The following is a 19,078-nucleotide window of genomic DNA, read 5'->3' as shown; positions in this document are numbered from 1 at the left end:
AAAATACGCCACTTTTGCTAGAGAAAGGAGTCAAATTGCTTGCTAGAGAAATTATATGATTAAAGCCCAAGTTTCAAGGAGAAAAAACATTTTTAAAGTCTAGTTAAAGCTGAAAAGTCAAAGTCAACGCGGGTAGAAAAAGAGAAGAAAAGTCAATAGAATTCCGTAGGCCGTATCTTTGGACTCAGACCTTGGAATTGGGCCTATTATATGTCAAAACGACCGTCTCGGAAAGAGTTTTTTAATGGTTTAGACCTCAACCCAATCAGAGCAGTAAAAGTGGACGAGAATAGTCTTGTAGTAAATTCCAGCCATAAAACCCTTTTTGGACATAAGTATTTAGGTTTTCGGCTTGATTTAGTAGCTCAAAACACAGCTCCAAATCCCATACACGAAATTGTAAATCTAACTCTCTCCTATATAAAGAGGATTAAGGTAAAACTCTATTGCTCTCTCCCTCCTACTAGTTAGAATAATTTAGTTCTCTCTCTCTCTTTCCTTTCTTTAGTTAGTATAGTTTAAGTAATTATGGTTTATAATTGTAGCCTCCATAAAACCTCTATTAAAATACCTTCAAATTATTATTATTATTTAATTCAATTGCTTCTCTTTCTATTATGTTTTCTTTTCATTATTTTGTTCATGATAGTCCCATGAATCAAAGCTAAACTCCCATTAGAGAGAGTTTGAATGAAGTTTTGAGAGGACTTGATTTGTTAGTATAGATTTGTTGTTTAGGGTTTCAAGTTTAGGTTTTTCTTGACTTAGGGATAAAAAGAGTTTAACCTAAACTAAAGAATAATGAGTTTGTCATGAGAATGGGAACAAACTTTCTCTCATGCTAATTAGTTTATGACTAGAGATAGTATAAAGTAATTAGGGATCATTAAAGGTCTAGTATTTATATTTTAACATTGTGTAAGAATATCTAGACTAGGGTTTTCTATACAAATCTATGCTAGCATGTTAAGAAATTAAAAAGTGGATTTCAATCTCTCTCTAGCTTTCTCCATATTTGATTCATCTATATTTAATTACTTTAGTTAATATTAGTATAATATCAATTGATAGTATTATCTCGTAGTATAAATTCTCATCCATAATTATTGCTCTCACCATTATTTTCTTGTATTTGATTAATTGGATTCTATTTAGTCTTGATAGATTCAGAGTGGAACGATTCTGTACTCTATATATTGCATATGTGAGAGTAGGAAATAAAATAATTGATAACGTAAGAATAAGTTAGATAAATCTAGTAGAGTTTTTACGGGTTATCATACCAATAAAAATAATTCTAGAGTTTGCAATTTTTTCATAAAAAGATAGGAAATAAGAAAATGGAAATTTAGAAAATAATATAATGAAATTTTAAAATAGAAATATAAAAGTTTAAAACATGATATTTTAAAAATATTGTAATAAACACATTTAAAACGGGATTTAAATAGTCAACTCCTCTTCATACTCTCTGGTTTCAAACAAGTCTTTTATTAAAAAACTGAACACTTAGTGACCGTGGAAATCAAAGTATGATCGAGCTAATAAAATAATAAAAGGAAATGCCCTGCTTGTTAATCCAGGTGAGCCGGAGTTTAACATTTTGGGAGAAAGGGGCTCGATCTCTTTCCTTCTAAATCTCCTCCTCCTTCTCCATCTCCCTCCTCCATCTTCCTCTCCCCCGCTCCACTTTTAGCAAAGATACTAGTGATATTACAAAAGGAAAAGCCCTGCTTGTTAATGATATAGGCTTAGATAAGATATCACCCGTGAAGTATTATTTGATTGTCCTTTGTCCCCAATTAACCTTTTTCAAGGCCCAGTTGAAACTACTAATCAAGTGAGCGGAGCGAACGATCTTGGCAGAAGGGGGGTATGCGGACAAAAACCAAATTAGTTGGTTTCTGTCTGTCTGTCCTCACCTATCTCTCTCTCTCTCTCTCTTTCCTTCCCTCTCAACCAAACCCTAACTCTCTCTCTCCCCACCCACAAACCCAACTCTCCCTCTCTCTTCTCTACCCTCCGCTCACGCCCCCACTGCTTCGCAGTTATCTAGTTAAGAACTACATTGACGGGTATCAAACTGGGCCTGGGCGCCCGCCAAATAAAATCCAAAATCCAAAATCCCCATAAAAGAATTTTCGTAGATAGATTACAGAGTACCCACCTCAAAACTCATCTCTCTCTTGAAAAACAAAACCAAAACAAAACAAATGCTGCTTCCATTTTCCGCCAAACCACACTCTCCATTCTTCTTCCCATCACATTTTCTCCCTCCTCAAAACTCAAAACACATCAAGTTCAATATCCATACTTGCTCCACAACTCCCTCTACCAGCCCTCAAACCATAACCAAAACTGCCATCAAAAGAATAGCAGAAAAGCTTCAAACTCTTGGTCACATTCAACAACACAACACTTTACAACATGCCCAAGTTGGTAATGGAATTGAAGGTGAGATTTTTTTGCCATTTCCTCAACAGTTGGTTAGTAATAGAGTTGGTTATACTATTATTGATGATTCTAGTTGGACTACACCTGAGAACCCAGTACCTGAACCCGGTTCTGGGTTTACGATATCGAGGTTTCATGAGTTGAAGAAACAAGTTTATATGGAGAAGAAAGGGATGGTTAAGAGGAGAGAAAGAAAGGTACCAACTTTAGCTGAGTTGAAACTTTCAGTTGAGGAGTTAAAGAGGTTGACTACACTTGGTATTGGGTTGAAGAAGAAGTTGAATGTTGGGAAACCTGGTATTACGGAGGGGATTGTGAATGGGATTCATGAAAGATGGAGAAGGTCTGAGGTTGTTAAGATTAAGTGTGAGGATCTTTGTAAGATGGATATGAAGAGGACTCATGAGATATTGGAGGTTAGATTTTGTATCTTTTTATTGAATGAACTGTTTATTTAATTTCTTAGATGAGTTATGTGAATCGTAAGTAGATTAAGATAGTATCAACAATATTAATCACACCTGCAAACCAACTTGGCTAAATTAATCTTCAATCCGGAGGCCATCTCTGAGTCTTTCCTTTAGAAGTACCTATTTAAGGCTTTGTTCAAAACTCTCCGTTCTTTCAGGTTGGGGCTAAGAGTGTTTAAGGAGGGCATTCGTGCTACTAAGATGAATGATAATTTAGATCCAAACATGGTTCAATCAAGAGACCCAAATGATGTATCTATTTTCAAGTTTTGGAGAAGACACAGAGAGAAGGGGCTTTCTTTCGTGTGGATTTCAGTATTGATGTAAAAGTATTTTGAAGTCATTGGTTTATGATGATCAATTGAATCTGTGGAGCAAAATGTGCTTTTGTATTACAGGAGTAGGGTGTGCTTGACGATTTGTAGTGAATGTAATATTTTTACACAGGTCAACAATTTATTGGATTTTGTTTTTTTTTTCAAATATATAACCACAAGGATAGTTTGTTTATCCAAAGATATTAGGTTATAGCGTTCAATAACTTAATCTGCGGAAAGTGAAATAAACTGACTATACTTTTATTTCTTTTATTTATTGATTTTTTTTTTTAATAGCAATAAAAAAAAAAAAGAGCAAATTAAAAGGAATCAAAGATACACCTGGTTTGTCATGGGGTCAAACTGAGGAAACAGATGGTGTGTGGGGGTAATGCCGCGTACATCTGACTTTCCAGAAAGCCAGAAATCCCAGCATTAACTGGAGCCTTGTGCACTGTGATACACTTTGTTTTTTGTTTGTGAGACGGGAGTCAGGTCACTCACTCTCATCCATTGTCACTATTCCTAATAGCTTATTGACTAACTGACCTCTGACTGCAATCAAGGAATTTTGTTGTTTTTCCTCCTCACTCCCTGTTTTTGTCTCTTCTGTCATCTCTCCATATTCATTTATACAAGAATGACATACTGGAAAAGAGGGGTGGAACATGAGCAGAAAGACTATAGAAGGAAACAAGTATGTCTTTCCCTCTCCATCTTATTCTTCCTTCGTTTTTCTCTTTCACTGTCCTCTCCAGCACTCCTTTCATCCTTCCTTTTTTATTTCTTGGTAGCATTAGCTATTAGGAACCCGTCTCTCACTGTGTGCAGTGTACTAGTCTATGAATATTCGAATGAAAGTATTCCATCATATCTGAATTCCAATCGATATGTATTCTAGAATCCAAGCAAATATTGACTCATTTGTTCAAACTGATTTACCAACTCAAAGTCTTATTTAGAGTTATATATATATATATCGAGTAGGTTCCGTTTACCACACTTTTTATACCATAGTTTATACCATGCCCCACAACTTTACCTACAACATGAATTATAACCTAGTTTTTTGTGGATGTGTTCAACTAATCATGAAGATCACCTCTATAAAATTTCACTAATTTGATAACGTTTAACTGTGTCAAAAAATGATTGCAAAATCGAAAAATCTGAACCGTTAAAAAAAATTCAAAGTTTACAACAACTTTCAATTAAGTTTGAGATTTTCAAATGAGATAAATTTTTGTGGAGATGTTATCTATAGTTAGTATATCATATCCACAAATTATTAACACTTAATTCATCTTGTAAGGAGGTGGTATAAACTATGGTATAAAAAGTATGGTAAACGGAACCTGCTTGTGTGTGTATATATATATATTATATTAAAATCAATTAAAAAGAAGGCCAAAACTAATAAGGCCGTATCCTCTTTTTCTCCAAGTTCTTCTCTATTAACAACAATACAATTTTACTATTAGCATGGTCGAGTTTGATAAGCATCTTTAGGATTGTTGGATTAGACTTAGGTATTTTTCTTTATCCTTGAATGATTTATATTTGAAATTTGATCTCTTGCTTTACTTAAACTCTTTTTGTCCCTTTATTTAATAACAAATCTTTCCCTTTTTAATGTTTTTGGAAGATCTCTATTGCTTCTTAGTGTAAATGTCCTTAACTATATCCATTCGCTAATATTCTCAGAGGAAAACTGGTGGTCTGGTTGTTTGGAGATCCGGAAGTACTATTATCTTATATAGGGGAGCCAGTTATGAATATCCGTACTTCTTGACCAGTGTCAATCAAAAAAATGACACGTTCAATGACAAGTCATTCTCAGAATCTAGCATGGATCATGGAGTTGATGGTGAAAATCCTAGCAGTTCAGCAGGCACAGATGTAAAATATTTTCCACCAAATCATTTAAATAGAGCGGTACGCTCTTCATTGGTTCATGGGGTTGGTTCTCCAAATAAAGTACGATTTCAACTTCCTGGCGAGGCACAACTTGCAGAAGAAGCAGACTGCCTTTTAGATGGTCTAGGTCCACGTTTTACGGATTGGTGGGGATATGACCCTCTACCTATTGATGCTGATCTTTTACCTGCTATTGTTCCTGGCTACCGCAGACCTTTCCGTCTTCTACCATATGGTATAAAACCTAAGTTAACCAATGATGAAATGACCACTTTAAGGAGACTCAGCCGCCCCTTGCCATGCCACTTTGCATTAGGTTAGTGAGTTACTTTAATTTTTCGGTGTTGGCTTTACTTTTTGCTGTTGTCTACTTATCTATCCTTTTCCTCAGGAAGAAATAGGAGACTTCAGGGGTTGGCAGTTTCCATGGTTAAGCTTTGGGAAAAATGTGAGATCGCAAAGGTCGCGATCAAGCGTGGTGTCCAGAATACCAACAGTGATTTGATGGCTGAAGAGTTAAAGGTAGGTAAGGATTACTCAGTTAACTTTTTTCTTTTTCCCGTCCAAATGATAGCCGTGTAAGTAATTAAGAGTGCACTTGTGCAGTGGCTTACTGGAGGAACACTTCTATCTAGAGATAGGGAATTCATTACCTTCTACAGAGGAAAAGATTTTTTGCCTGCTGCAGTATCTACTGCCATAGTGGAGCGTAGAAAGTATGTGCATAAAGAGAGACAGTTGACAATGAAAACTCTATCTTTTGAAACAAGACCCGAGGTTGAGACAAATTCCGAGCAGGTTCCCAGTGAGGATGGGCTTCAAGAAACAATAAGAAGGAATATAGAACATGCTGCTGAGCAAAGGAAAGTCAAATCAGCTAACTCTCGCCTCAAAAGAATCAGTTCCAAACTATCTATGGTATATTTTGAGATGCTTTTGTATAAACTCCATCCTGGTTCAAACTCTTATATGCATTCTCCTTGCATTTTAACATACAGGCTTTAGAGAAAAAAGAGAATGCAGAAAAGCTTCTGGCAGACTTGGAGAAAATATCAGAACCCCAACAACCCGGAGTTGATAAAGAGGGTATCTCTGAAGAAGAAAGATACATGCTAAAGAAGGTTGGCTTGAGAATGAAAGCATACTTACCTCTTGGTGAGTTACATGATTTTACTATCGTTTGCAATTAAATTTGATGCTTAACAAATGGACGAGTATTTTTGTATGAGACTTGGAACGCAGTTGCTATCACCTGTAAAAATTATCCAGACGATGCTTAAATATTTAAATGTGGATCCCCACTTTGATGCAAATGGAAGACAAAAAACATGAGGTTAGCTTTAAGTGAACTTATTAACTTTGTAAAACTAGATTATTGTCCATCGTGATCTTGCAAAGTCCAATGCTCCAACCTATCTCAGCAGATCAAAGTATACCTGTTTCTCTGACTAACCGTGTTTTGGCCATCTTTTGTACCTATCAAACTTCTCAGTCATAATTTTTTTCATTACAAATCTGCTCAACAGTTCTACTTGGCTGGATCTTTTCTATGTTCAGGCAGACGTGGAGTGTTCGATGGAACTGTCGAAAATATGCATCTTCACTGGAAGTACCGCGAACTTGTGAAGATATTGGCAAGTGGAAGAAGCATTGAAGATGTTCATGAAGCAGCTCGGACATTAGAGGCTGAAAGTGGGGGAATATTGGTTGCAGTCGAGAGAGTGAATAGGGAATATGCTATCATTGTCTATCGAGGGAAGAATTACCAACGCCCTGTTGATTTGAGACCTCGGACACTATTAAATAAAAAGCAAGCAATGAAGCGCTCTATAGAGGCACAGCGTCGTGAGGTGAATGCTCTGACCCTAAGCTAAAAAATACTTAAAAATATGGTGTCTGTGTTAGATTACTGTCAGGGGATTCATTGTGTACTGAGATAATCTTATAACAGTTGAGAGCATGAAGGTGGCCTTTGAATTCATGGGGGAAGGGGGGGAATGGTCTTGCTGATTTATACTGGGGATTGACTACACTAGATTTGCACCATCACATGCAGAGTTCAGACATATTGGTCATTTGTTTTGAGCAATTTCCTGCCTGGTTGCCATAAATTTTGATTTTACTCAAACATTAATCTTCTTACAACACTTCTAATTAATGATAACAGCTTCTTAAACAATCTCCTGCTTGTTCTCTGTAGTCTTTGAAGCTTCACGTCTTAAAGCTCAGCAATAATATAGACCAGTTGAAACTTCAGTTGGTAAGTTGCTCCGATTTCAACGGTATAATTTATTCTCTATTCTTGTATTGCAACTGTATTGATGAAATCCTCAAATTTTCTAATTACCAGGTGAAAGATGACATGGAAACAAGCAGTTCACATCTGAATGAAGATACCAAGGAAGCTTACAAGTCTGAGATCCGTGATAATGGCGATTTAGAGAATTCTAGCAATGGAAAGGATGCTAGTTCAGTAGAATCCAACTATGATCAAGAGGTGAGGATCAGATCCTAGGAACTTTGAAAATGGAAATATGTCCCATATTTTTGGTTTGATGGGTTTGGATTAATGAATTAAGTGAGCTTCAGTTTGTGCTTTATTATAACGTATGGACCTATGGGGTAGTGGTAATCGGCCGTTAGTTTGAACTCTACTGTGTACCTCTGCACTTGTTTATAAGGAACTCTGAACCATGACAACTAATCTGCATTGCATAAACACTGGTACTGTTGCAAACTTGCAATTCACTCGGGTTGGATTTTGACAAACCCAAAAAATTAAGGTACCTGGACTTGGTATTAGGCGTTTTTATATGATTTAGAAAAGTAATAATACTCTATAATATTTCATGTATTATGTAATGGAACTAATTAAGATGGGCATCCAATTTAAAACCAATTGTTGATAAGTGGAGAGGCCCCAAGACTTAAGTATTTTTATGCGTGGCTTAACATATCCCATGTGGGACTAAACATCTCAATGGGAACATATCTGTTATTATATCAATATATCAAATGCTCCTTTATAAAAGGATACACTAGTCTTTTATTCAAACTAATTTCTCATTTAGAAGGGGAAAAATACATAACATATGATAAGACTCAGATCTTGTAGTTTAGAAAAGGGAAATTAGAAGTATCACACCAGAGTTGTGTTGCTGTCCGAATCCAACACGTGTTAGAGTTTGCGCTACAAATTTGGGGAGTCCTTGGAACATACTAGCATAGACAAGCTTCTGTCTCTAGGTCTTGATGTCTTTCTGTAATGGTTGTACCTCTCAGTTTGTAATGTTCATTGAATCGTATGTGATGTGCATTTGACACAGCAAAAATTTCTCTACCCAAAAGTCTAGTTGATTTTGAGTATGTGTTTTCTTAAAATCTATTTATTGTACTCCACTCTTTTATTAATCTATAGACTCATCATCTATATTGTACTTTATTTGCTGTTTATGATGTGTTATTTATTATTCTCTATTCAATTAATAATTGCACCTTGGTTTGTGTGATTCAGGGTACATTTTCTTTGTCAGATTTTATATTCGTAATAAAATAAGATATTTTATTGGAATGTCCTGTAAATTAGGGCATACAGTGTATCAGTGAAGTAAATAGCTCGAAATGTTTGGATACTGGTTCTAGGTGCTACCTTTCTCAGTACCGAAGGTCGTTGTCTAAGCAAATAGTGTGTATATTTTACAGAGAACTCCATATAAATATGGAGAACTCGATATACTCTGTACAACCTCTTACTTTGAGATAGTGTCTTAAATAATTGCACGAGTAAAAATGTTGGTTTCTTTGTACATGTGATGGAATTTTGAAAGCGGGAACAACTTCAAACCAACACCGAAGATGAACTAGGGTAACTTAAGACCTTAGTTTGACAGAAAAAGGGGAGTTTTGGTGAACCCCTAAAAACAACACACTTTAATTCTGAGAATCACACAATTCTTTTCAGTAATCAACCATTATGAAAATAAAAATTACAAACAAAACTACTGGGTCTAATTATGCATTGCATCCATATGTATATTTTGTATCTTATTTATGTCTGATTAAGCCTTTTTTTGCCTTTCGACATGGCGCTTTAGTCTACAAATTGCATTCACCTGATATGATTCCATTGCAGTCACATCCTTGCGTGGATGCTTCAAATTGCAGTGAAGAAACTGTTCAACAGCCCAAGTTGATGGTATCTACTAAGTCTTTGCAAGAACCTGATTTTAGAAGTAAGCACTCAAATATCCTGCAGTCTGAAGTAGGTGATATAGCTGGCAGTGAGGCTACATCTAGTCTAGTGAATTCACTGGTAATAGTAAAAAATTGTATATATTTCCCTGCATCCGTGTTTTTCTTGTTGGTTGATCTTAAAATGTTCGTTCTGTTTCAGACCCAAGATAGGGTGACATGTTCTGTCGTTGACAATGCTGAGACTTGTGTGTCTGGCAACGAGTTGATTGATTCACCACTTGAATTTGAGAAAGACAAACTCGATCCAGCAGTTCGGGTAGATTCAGAAAAGGCAACTAATGTGGTGGCTGCTTACAAAGCTGCGGCTCTTTCCAACAGAGACAGGCTTCTCTTGAGAAAACAAGCCCTAAAGATGAAAAAGCGTCCTGTACTTGCTATTGGTAAGGCATTACCGTTCCTCCTGATTTTATGTACAGTAACTACACCTCTCAAGGTTGTGGGAAGTTTGCGCATGTGTGCTTAAACAACACACTTTACACAATTGCTAGTTGTACTTGAATAACTTTATCTATACTGAATTTGTGGCCTCAGTGTTGATCTTAAGATTCTTCTTTCCTATTTAATTTGTTTACCTATAAGTTTGTCTGATCTAGTGTACGTGTCTATATTATGTAATGTGTTTAACTTGCGTGCTCACTCTTCTAGATGTCTATTTTATAGACATCGATTTCTCTTTGTGCAATTCCATACGATATATTAGCCATGTCTTTAATTAATCCAGAAGAAAAAGATGTGATATGGAACTAAGACAGGGTTCTTCCATTGCTGGCTAATACAAAGGATGCTGAATCTCTCCATAGTGGCTATCACATATTCTTAGGACTAAATTTCCTTTATATAGGCTACAATGAAAATCCTAAACACTAGATTCCAAGTCCAAACCCACTAAGATTCCTTACCTTCCCTTACATACCAAATTAACCATATTCCACACTATGTGGACCATATTCCTAACAGTCCAAACACCCATATGATACACATACTGGTTCCCTTGATTGTATTTTAACATTTACAATTACACTATTGAAAAGAGTTGTCACTAATATGAGGTCTACCAACCTTAATCTCCAAAATTTGACTAATTTATGTTCTGAATGTGTTTGCGCACTCTGTGCACAACTATAAAGATGGTCAATCAATGCGGAACAACATTAATAGTATCTTATTGTTATTTTTTAAAATAGTTCATAAAGGGAGATATTGTTTTGTTTTCTTAGGTGTGAATGGGTATACTATCTATGTACAAGTTGATAATCTTGCTGAGATATTCAAGTTGCATTATTGCAGTTTTGCTTCATTCTACATATGAATTTTCATTGATCCTTGTCGGAATTCGCCGTATTTTCACTGTTGAATTATCTGTATGATTGAACAGTCTTACATGAGGCTTCTAATGTGTCATCCGCCAGTGATGATCTTCAGCTTTACAAATTCCCATCAATGTTCTGATAGCCTAACTCATTTAATGTGTGTACTGGAATCAGGGAGAAACAACATTGTTAGTGGTGTTGCCAAAACAATTAAGACACACTTCCAGAAGCATCCACTCGCAATAGTGAATGTCAAAGGAAGGGCAGAGGGAACTTCAATACAGGAGGTGATTTTTATGCTGGAGGTATGTATGGACTCCACTCTCTCTTCACTTGCCTTTTCATCTTAGCAGAAAGCTCTGAAGCCATGAACTATCCTTTCTTATTCTGCAGCAAGCAACTGGTGCTGTACTGGTCTCTCAAGAGACCAACAAAGTCATACTTTATAGGGGTTGGGGAATGGAGCAGGAGCAATGTGGTATGAATGAAAAGAAAAACACGAAAAGAACAATGACAGGTAGGGAGGGCAGCGCTCAGGAGGTGGTTTCTCCTCAGCTTATGGAAGCCATTAGGCTCGAATGTGGATTGCAGAGCAACAAAGAAGTGGAAACCTTGTAGGGAAACATCGATTTGGCGGAGATGTTAGTGCTGCGATGCACACTTCTACAAAGGTCTTATTCATATGGTCAAGTCCGTGTGGATCTTTCAGCACTTACACACCTGCCTGAATATTCGCAAGTGAAGTGTTACAGTGCCTTTTGTCAGTATCAGGTATACGCAAACTGGTTCTGAGCTCAGATTTCACTTTTTCCACATTATTTCTCCATGATATCGAGTTCCATGCTTACCCTATACTTGGTAAAATTAAATGATGTATACATGTGCAGTAGGACGTAATCTATAAGTTTCGTGCATAATATGACTGTCCCAAATATACGTGTGGCGTCAATCTACACAAGTCATCTTAAACCCGACATCCTGTTTTCCTATTCTTGTGCCGCATTAACTTGCCCCCTTTCCCTACTGCAATATTTTTTTGGGGAGACAAGATAATGGAAAATATTATTTGATCATTGTCATGTACTCGGTTAAAATTATTGACTCTCGTAGCTATTAACACCTTGGATTAGACTGTAAATGTTTGGGGTGTTCTGAAGCCCAAAATTGTATTTAAATTCGTTCTTTGGTGAGATGGTGGATCATGTTTAGATCAGTTTGATTGGGATGAGATTTGATCTGATTACCATATTTACATGAATTCGTTTTATTGGCCTTGTGCCCTTTGTTAGTTCTTTGTAGATTGGGTTTTCCATTTCTTGACTTTTCTTTTGTTGTATTTTGGGTTTCTTTCTTTTTTGATTGTTGGATTTTTGCTACCTGAGTTTCCTAGTGATGTAATAGCATAGCTGGTAATAAGTAATTATTATTATTTTTGAATTTTGAACTAGGGTTAGGCAGACTTTCTCTGTATTAAAATGAGAATCTCAAGTACACTTTCCCTGTAACATCCTCCCTTACTGTAGCAAGTTTGTTATCTAAAGGAGGGACAGAGTAAACAACATGGTGTTCAAGAGAGGTACTTAGTCCAGCAAGGTAGTCTGCTGCAAAGTTACACTCCCTGAATACATGAACAAAATCAATAGATTCAACCTAATACATAAAGATTGTATATGTCCTAGTAAGTTCCAGGAACTCCATGGTGCTTCAACTCTTCTGTTAATGAGATTAACAGCCATAAGGGAGTCAGAGTGTGTAGCTATCCTCCTGATTTGCATCTGCAGACAATCACTCATCCCATATAGAATAGCATTAAGCTCCTGGTGAAGCACTGACATGTTCTGGTCACCAGTATAGACCATGATCACGAACCCACAATGATCTCGTATGATGCCCACCGAATCCACCACCGCTATCCTTGCAGACCGAACCATCAGTATAAGAATGAAACCATTAGGTGGTGGTTTCTACCAAATGCATTTAGTAACTAAGTGGTTCTTCAGGTTAGTGTTCAGACCCAATCTACTCAAAAGCCCAGCTGTTAAATTGAGGTTGTCCAGCTCTGACTTTTGCTTGCAGATACATCTTCATGTCCTTGAGTAATCAACACTATTCCAGCAGGCTGAATAGTGTTGTTAAGTTGTCTCTCATTCCTTTTAGTCCATACATAGTAAACAGCCACATGTGCATAAGATTTATAGATCTCAGCGTAGGGACCTCTTTGCTTGCATATCATATCGTCAAGAACTAATGCCATTCATTGTTACTATGTATGTTGATACCCAGAGCATGCTTAATACTCTTCCATATCTCTTGAGAGTAATTCCATTCAAAGAACAAGTGGTCTGAGTTCTCTCTACTTTGGGGAAACAACAAGATGAAGCATTCAAAACTTTTCTTTGAATTAATATGTCCTGTGTTAGGATACTATTTGAGAATAGTTGCCAACCTGCAAAGGAATGTCTCGGCATGACCAAGTTACCCAAAAGTAATTATTATGACATCTAATTATGAAAAAAAAAATTGCTTGACGTGGATATATTTGCTGCATAAAGTGGTGATGGGGAAAATTGATTTGGTTCAAATATGTTTTCACGCTGAATGTCAACTTAGGCATCATGGTCAAGAATCAAGATTCTTGTTTAATTCGTTCACTCTAAAAAATTAGGTTCTACCCTGATTTTGCCTTTATGGTGAAAGATTCTGGCATTTGGAAATGGTGACCTGCCTGAAAAACTTTGCTGGTCAAATAATGGGTAAATGTGTTTGCAGTTATGTTAAGTTTGCCCCAACACTTTCTTATGAATGAAACATAATATCAGTGGGATATGTGTATCATATATTGTTGAATGTATAGAAGAGTTGATAAAGACCTGAAGATGCACCAAAAATATACTTTTTTTTTTTTTTTTCGAAAAAGATTCATAGGTTAGGACCTTTCCCTGTATTAAGATTTTGAATATATCATTCCCCTACATCATTAGATACAAGTTTAGAGAGTCTACAGTCAAGAGGAGGACCATTTCATGCATATAAGTCATCTACATAGTTGGATAAGTTAGCTAAGTAATATGCACTCTGGTTTACTTCCCTATAAACATGAGAGAAAAGGACCTCTTGTAGCTTGGAAACTAAATTACAGTAGTACCATGTAGGGGTGGGCAATAGGCCGGGTTGGGCTAGCCTGGCCCTAAACATTTAAAGTCTTTCAGATATTAAGGCCGGGTCAACCCGGCTCTAAAATCAGCATAGAATCGGGTCGGGCTGGGTTACAAGTCTATATCTCAAGCCCTGACCTTATCCTAAGTCTTCTTTAGGGCCGGGCTTATATATTTTTTTCTTTTTACTACATCAATTTTAAAACTCATTTATATTACAAAAATGTATAAAAATCTACAAACTCAAAGTTCCACAAATCTAGTAATAATCCTAGATAAGTCCAACAATTTAAAATGCACATCCACAATCTAATGAATTGAAGCACATGAAGAGTTCAAAATTTGTTTTTCTTTATACTCAAATCTCACTAAAATTATATTTAACATTGAAAAGTACATAGACAAATAAAAGTTTGGAATGAATTTTTACTCACATCAACCTATTCTTTCTTGTACTTATAGCCGATCGACCTGCCAAAGACACATCGATAATGAATATTGTATCAAAGAGTGGAAATATTCAGTTTTGATATTTGACTCATCCAAGACAATTACTTGAGTTCTCTGAGGGGAAATATTCAGGATGCTGAGTTCTACCAGATGTAAAATAAAACAAAGAAAAAAAATATATAGTTTGTGAATCATTTTTACTCAAAATGAGAATTTTGGAAACAGCAAGTCGTAAAGTGATTAATACATACGGCTGGAGCACGGTAAATGAGAAAAATCTTTTATGTACAGCAACAAGTGGACAATGGTGTGATTGTGTTACGACTTGCTACATAAAAGTTCATGGGAAAGAAATGATCCGGCCAATTGTTAATGATGGCGTTTACAGAGAATTAGCAATCTACCATGCAACAAGATAAGCTAGGAAAACTTTGGTTGATTACTTTGCTGCTGTAACTAATTAGCAGCTAAACTAGTAAAGTAATTCTGAGTTTCTGACGACCTAATGTTATAACTGTCTTGAGTGGCAATATACTTCATTCACCTAGAACTCGGATGACAGTTTCAGGTGCGTGTGGGTTATTTCAGAAACAATAAAGTGTATGAATTATTCAGCTAGAACTACAACATTATTGTTAGAGAAAAGTATACCATATGACAGATCTATATACAAACCTACCAATGAGTAAAAGCTGTAAATCTGAGTACTAAAGTGAATAATTCTATTTGATTTCCCGGTCAATTTTCTAAGTGCAATATCATGGGAATTTACTACCACTGTGAATGTAATGTGAGTGCTAAAGTGAATACTATGTAGTGCCAATGGACTTTCTAAGTTCAATTGACATGTATATAACTTCTATAACTTTGTCTTCATGGCGAGTTCAAGAATAATATAAGTTGAATATACAAGTAGGATTTTACTATACTGTGAAGCAAGACAACCTATCCAAGTAAAACAGACTTGCAAAATTTATGCAACATATTTTAAGAATGATCAAAGATTGAACAAAACCAGAGCTTAACAATGTTGCACTTAGACGGTATCAAAACTGAATATTTTCCCTCAACCAACAAATATTTGACTCATCCAAGACAGTTACCTGTCTAACACAACACCATTAAAACTAAATCTAAATTTCAACGCATTTCTAAAGTGTCGATTATCCCTTCTGTATCTTCTACACTTTGTCCACTTTCTTTATGAACGAGATGATTTTTTTTTGGTAAAGAACGAGATGAATTGGTATAACATTAATGAGTGCAAAATACAGCCAAAGTGCCGTATAACAAAATTTAGCTTTTAAACATACCATAATCAAGTCTGCATAGCAAGCGAGTGAATCTTCAGAAATTCCTCCACCAAAATAGTCTTGCAAACTTACAAAAAAGACAAAAGACCAATATATAGTTCCATTACTTTGTACCAGATGTATGAACCTAAAGGATATAAGAATTAAATGAGATGAATCATGAATAAAATAAACAGAAATTCTTACAAGAGTATTAATTGCTCACCTCCAAAATAATATCAAGGAAGTAGGTGAATCTTCATAATTTCTCCACCACCAAAACAGAGTCACAAAAGGAGGGAGAACCTTGTGAGATCGCTACAAAATAAATAAGTTCCAACTCCAAAAGATTTTCCTATGCAAAAAAGACCGCTGCACATACAAAATTACAGGTCCTGATCTTCCATTAACATGTGTGCCTCGAAGTCTTCCAAATCTTCGTCTTGTAACCCTTCCTCAACTTGAAACCAGTCTTTTAAACAAATTAACGCCTCAACTATTTCAGATAACAAAGAACTTCAACATTTGCTCACGACACGTTCACTTGCTTTTGAATGTTGATTCGCATGATCTGATGAGATCTTTGGTATAGTTAATAAATCACGTGCCATTGCAGCAAGAACAGGATACGCAGTTCCTTGGGTCTTCCACCATTCCAAAACATCAAATGATTCACTAGAATCAAAGATAGTCGGTTGGTCTAAGTAACGCTGCAAATCAGATTTGCATGTCTTAACAGCCAACTCCCTACGCTTTGATAACAAGGCAAAGATCGTGCTATCATCTCCAACAGAACTGGTAGTTGCTTCAGTCACAACACTCCCATCTTGATTCATCTTTCGTGAATACTCCTCAAAGAGTTCACACAACGTAACTCTATAATCCTTCAGTTTTGGATTCTCTGTAGGAATAAGATTAGCTTCAGTAACAGGAGGGGCAACATAATCATAATTAAGGTCCAAGCACAACTCTAAGACTGTGAGCTTATAACGAGGGTCCATGCAAGAAGCTAAGCCAAGAACCTTTGGAATGTCCTTCCAATATTTGTCATACTTCAATTTTATGCTTTCACACATATTCCTAAAGCTAGGTTCATGTTCATACCTTTTCAAAAGCATTGCAATCTTAGTCAGCTGAAAGCAAAAAACACTAGAGGTGACATATTTCATCCCAGAAAACAGCTTAGTTGACTCATAAAATTGTTTCAAAAAGTCTTGAATGATAGCTGCATTATGCCAATCAACATCAGAAGGTATATTCACAAAGTTTGAATCATAAAAAAATAGTTCAAATGCACCCTTGTATGGTGCAGCAGCTAACAGCATGAGGTAAGTCGAATTCCATCTTGTTTGAATATCAATGGGCAACCTTCGTTTTTTCATGTTGGAACTTTCACAAGCATCAAAAAACTTTTCAAGCTTTGATTGAGAAGACTTGGCATGTCTCACACTTTCTTTTATATTATGAAGAGAGCTCTCAACAAATTTCAATCCATCTTTCACTAACAGGTTTAAAATATGTGCACAACAGCGTTGATAGAACAACTCTCTACCCACCTTATCATTTCTAAAAAGCAAACTTCGCAGTCTAGACACACACAAATCATTATTGGAAGCATTATCCAATGTTATAGTCCTTATCTTATCACATAGATTCCACGCTAACAAGTTAGCATAGATGGCATCACCGATTGCTTTAGGTGAAGGCAGCATAGAGAAACTAATAATTCTCTTGTGTAACTTCCAGTTTTCAGTAATAAAATGGGCAGTAAGACACACATACCCTAAAACCTGATTTGAAGTCCACATATCAGATGTGAAACAGACCTTACCAGGGATATTTTTGAAAAGCTCTTTTAGATCATCTTTTCCTTTTGAAAACATTTCAAACATATCAGCTCTAAAAAGGTTTTACGACTAATAGGCTTGAACTGAGGGCCAAATGCCTTCATCATATACCTTTTAAAAGCAGGTTTGTCAACTTTATTGAAAGGCAATTCTTCACGAATGATGTACCTAACAGTTTCTTTCTGAGCTCGTTCTTGGTTAAAGGTAAAACAATAAATCCCACCAGTTTCGGTTCTGCCTACTATGGTCTGTCCCCAAACACGTTCAGTTCGCTTCACACACCGGATCATATGTCTCTTAAGGTGGGTTGTCCCACTAGAACCCCCAAAAACCAGTTTTGAACTACAAATTTTGCAAACGACTTTCATTAAGACTTTCCCATCAGGTTTTTTAATCACAATCCCGTCCTTGTCTTTATCAGAAATTTGGTCAAATTGTTTCCAAACAATTGACATTTTCCTAGTGAATAATTCAAGTGGAATTTGAACCACAAGTTCAACATTTGGTTCCTCAGCAACACCCATATCAATATCGATACCCATATTATCAACATCAACATCCATGACAAATCAATGAACAAAAATTTGAGTAAAATCAGAAACCAACAAACCTCGAAAACGTGCAACACGTATATCACAAGGGAAGAAATGCTACTGAAACCTGTACACAAATGAAATAGCATAATAATCAATCACCAATACCATAACACATGGCCATATACACCAAATTATTATACGTATAGGGACAATACAATTGTTTATGAAGTTGATGTGCACAGTTGCATTCGACGCCTTGATAAAAACTAATGCATTATACATACAACATAGCAATCTGTTACCCTTTACTAAACAAGTGCATATGAACTACACATTCATACTTATAATACAGCCAATATAATTATATTATCATTTTAAAGGACGAAGCAATAGATATAAAGAAGAAACATAATAGCTTTGATTAAGGGCCAGGGAAGTTGTTAAAGTGTTTCCATAATAGCTTCAAATGAATATAATATTGTCTTTCTTTTAATTTAAAAGTGATTCAAGCTTTGTATGTGGAAATGAAAAGATTGGCTTCTGAACAAGTGATGATTTATTGGGATGGAATAGAGGAGATAGAGAAAGGTTTGAGATTACAAATGCCATTTTTCAAATAAAGATTGTTTTTTGGTTTATGTGTTACAAATGTCTGCTCTGTATTTCGTTCTAGATTTCTAGTCGTTATTTATTTTCGAGCAATTAGTTTTGATGAATAACAAAGTACAAACAAATACATGAGAGAACTTGGCTTGGATGTGAACTTGATTTCACATTATTGAGTGGAAATAGATAGCCATGTGAATAAAGATATAATTTATAAGAAGTAAGTGGGAAAAGAAATTGAGAATAATAAGTGAGAGAGACACCTTTTAGAGAGAGTGAGAGAGTAGAGTAGAAGGGATCAGGAGATTTGATGATCAAAGGAATAAAGTCTTATTTTTTATTAGGCTAGTGCTCATTGTTTTTCTTGGCTGCTAGGTTAGATTGGGAGTTGTGAGATAGAAACAATTAGGTTGAGAAGTTTTTGTTATATAAGACAAGTTATTGAAAATACCCTTGTAAGTGATAAATTA

General features: G+C 35.8%; 2 protein-coding genes across 3 annotated transcripts; one reads left to right on the top strand and one right to left on the bottom strand.

Moving 5' to 3' along the window:
• The first annotated feature begins 2,153 nt into the window (after positions 1-2,153).
• CFM2 (CRM family member 2) lies at positions 2,154-11,996 on the top strand. Of its 2 annotated transcripts, none has more exons than XM_086560184.1 (12): positions 2,154-2,870; positions 4,946-5,474; positions 5,550-5,680; positions 5,765-6,076; positions 6,157-6,313; positions 6,716-7,008; positions 7,359-7,418; positions 7,509-7,655; positions 9,291-9,470; positions 9,552-9,792; positions 10,897-11,027; positions 11,116-11,996. In XM_086560184.1, exons 1-12 carry the CDS (start codon positions 2,214-2,216, stop codon positions 11,338-11,340), a joined length of 3,063 nt encoding a protein of 1,020 aa, XP_086416310.1. In that variant the 5' UTR covers positions 2,154-2,213; the 3' UTR covers positions 11,341-11,996. The 2 variants fall into 2 exon arrangements, with proteins under 2 accessions (XP_086416310.1, XP_086416311.1); XM_086560185.1 differs by having other exon boundaries at positions 2,316-2,454.
• A 196-nt stretch (positions 11,997-12,192) lies between these two features.
• On the bottom strand, positions 12,193-18,029 carry LOC147497893 (zinc finger BED domain-containing protein RICESLEEPER 2-like). Its single transcript, XM_086563044.1, has 4 exons — positions 17,578-18,029; positions 16,224-17,518; positions 16,010-16,115; positions 12,193-12,340 (listed from the first exon to the last, which is right to left on the bottom strand). The coding sequence occupies exons 1-4, from the start codon at positions 18,027-18,029 to the stop codon at positions 12,193-12,195; spliced, it is 2,001 nt and encodes a 666-aa protein (XP_086419170.1).
• Between the last annotated feature and the right edge of the window lie 1,049 nt (positions 18,030-19,078).

The sequence above is a fragment of the Coptis chinensis genome, chromosome 5, assembly GCF_015680905.1.
Source record: "Coptis chinensis isolate HL-2020 chromosome 5, ASM1568090v1, whole genome shotgun sequence".
Classification (NCBI taxonomy): domain Eukaryota; kingdom Viridiplantae; phylum Streptophyta; class Magnoliopsida; order Ranunculales; family Ranunculaceae; genus Coptis; species Coptis chinensis.
This window is presented reverse-complemented; position numbering and strand designations above follow the sequence as displayed.

Bases quoted from the DNA above. Each gene is read 5' to 3' on its own strand.
- CFM2 (XM_086560184.1), top strand. From the start codon at position 2,214: ATGCTGCTTCCATTTTCCGCCAAACCACACTCTCCATTCTTCTTCCCA. The intron at 7,656-9,290 runs GTGAGGATCAGA...ATTCCATTGCAG, and splicing joins AATCCAACTATGATCAAGAG to TCACATCCTTGCGTGGATGC. The intron at 11,028-11,115 runs GTATGTATGGAC...CTTATTCTGCAG, and splicing joins AGGTGATTTTTATGCTGGAG to CAAGCAACTGGTGCTGTACT.
- LOC147497893 (XM_086563044.1), bottom strand. From the start codon at position 18,029: ATGGATGTTGATGTTGATAATATGGGTATCGATATTGATATGGGTGTT. The intron at 17,519-17,577 runs GTATATGATGAA...AAACCTTTTTAG, and splicing joins GACAAACCTGCTTTTAAAAG to AGCTGATATGTTTGAAATGT. The intron at 12,341-16,009 runs GTAATTTTGTAT...TCATGTATTCAG, and splicing joins TTAATGGAAGATCAGGACCT to GGAGTGTAACTTTGCAGCAG.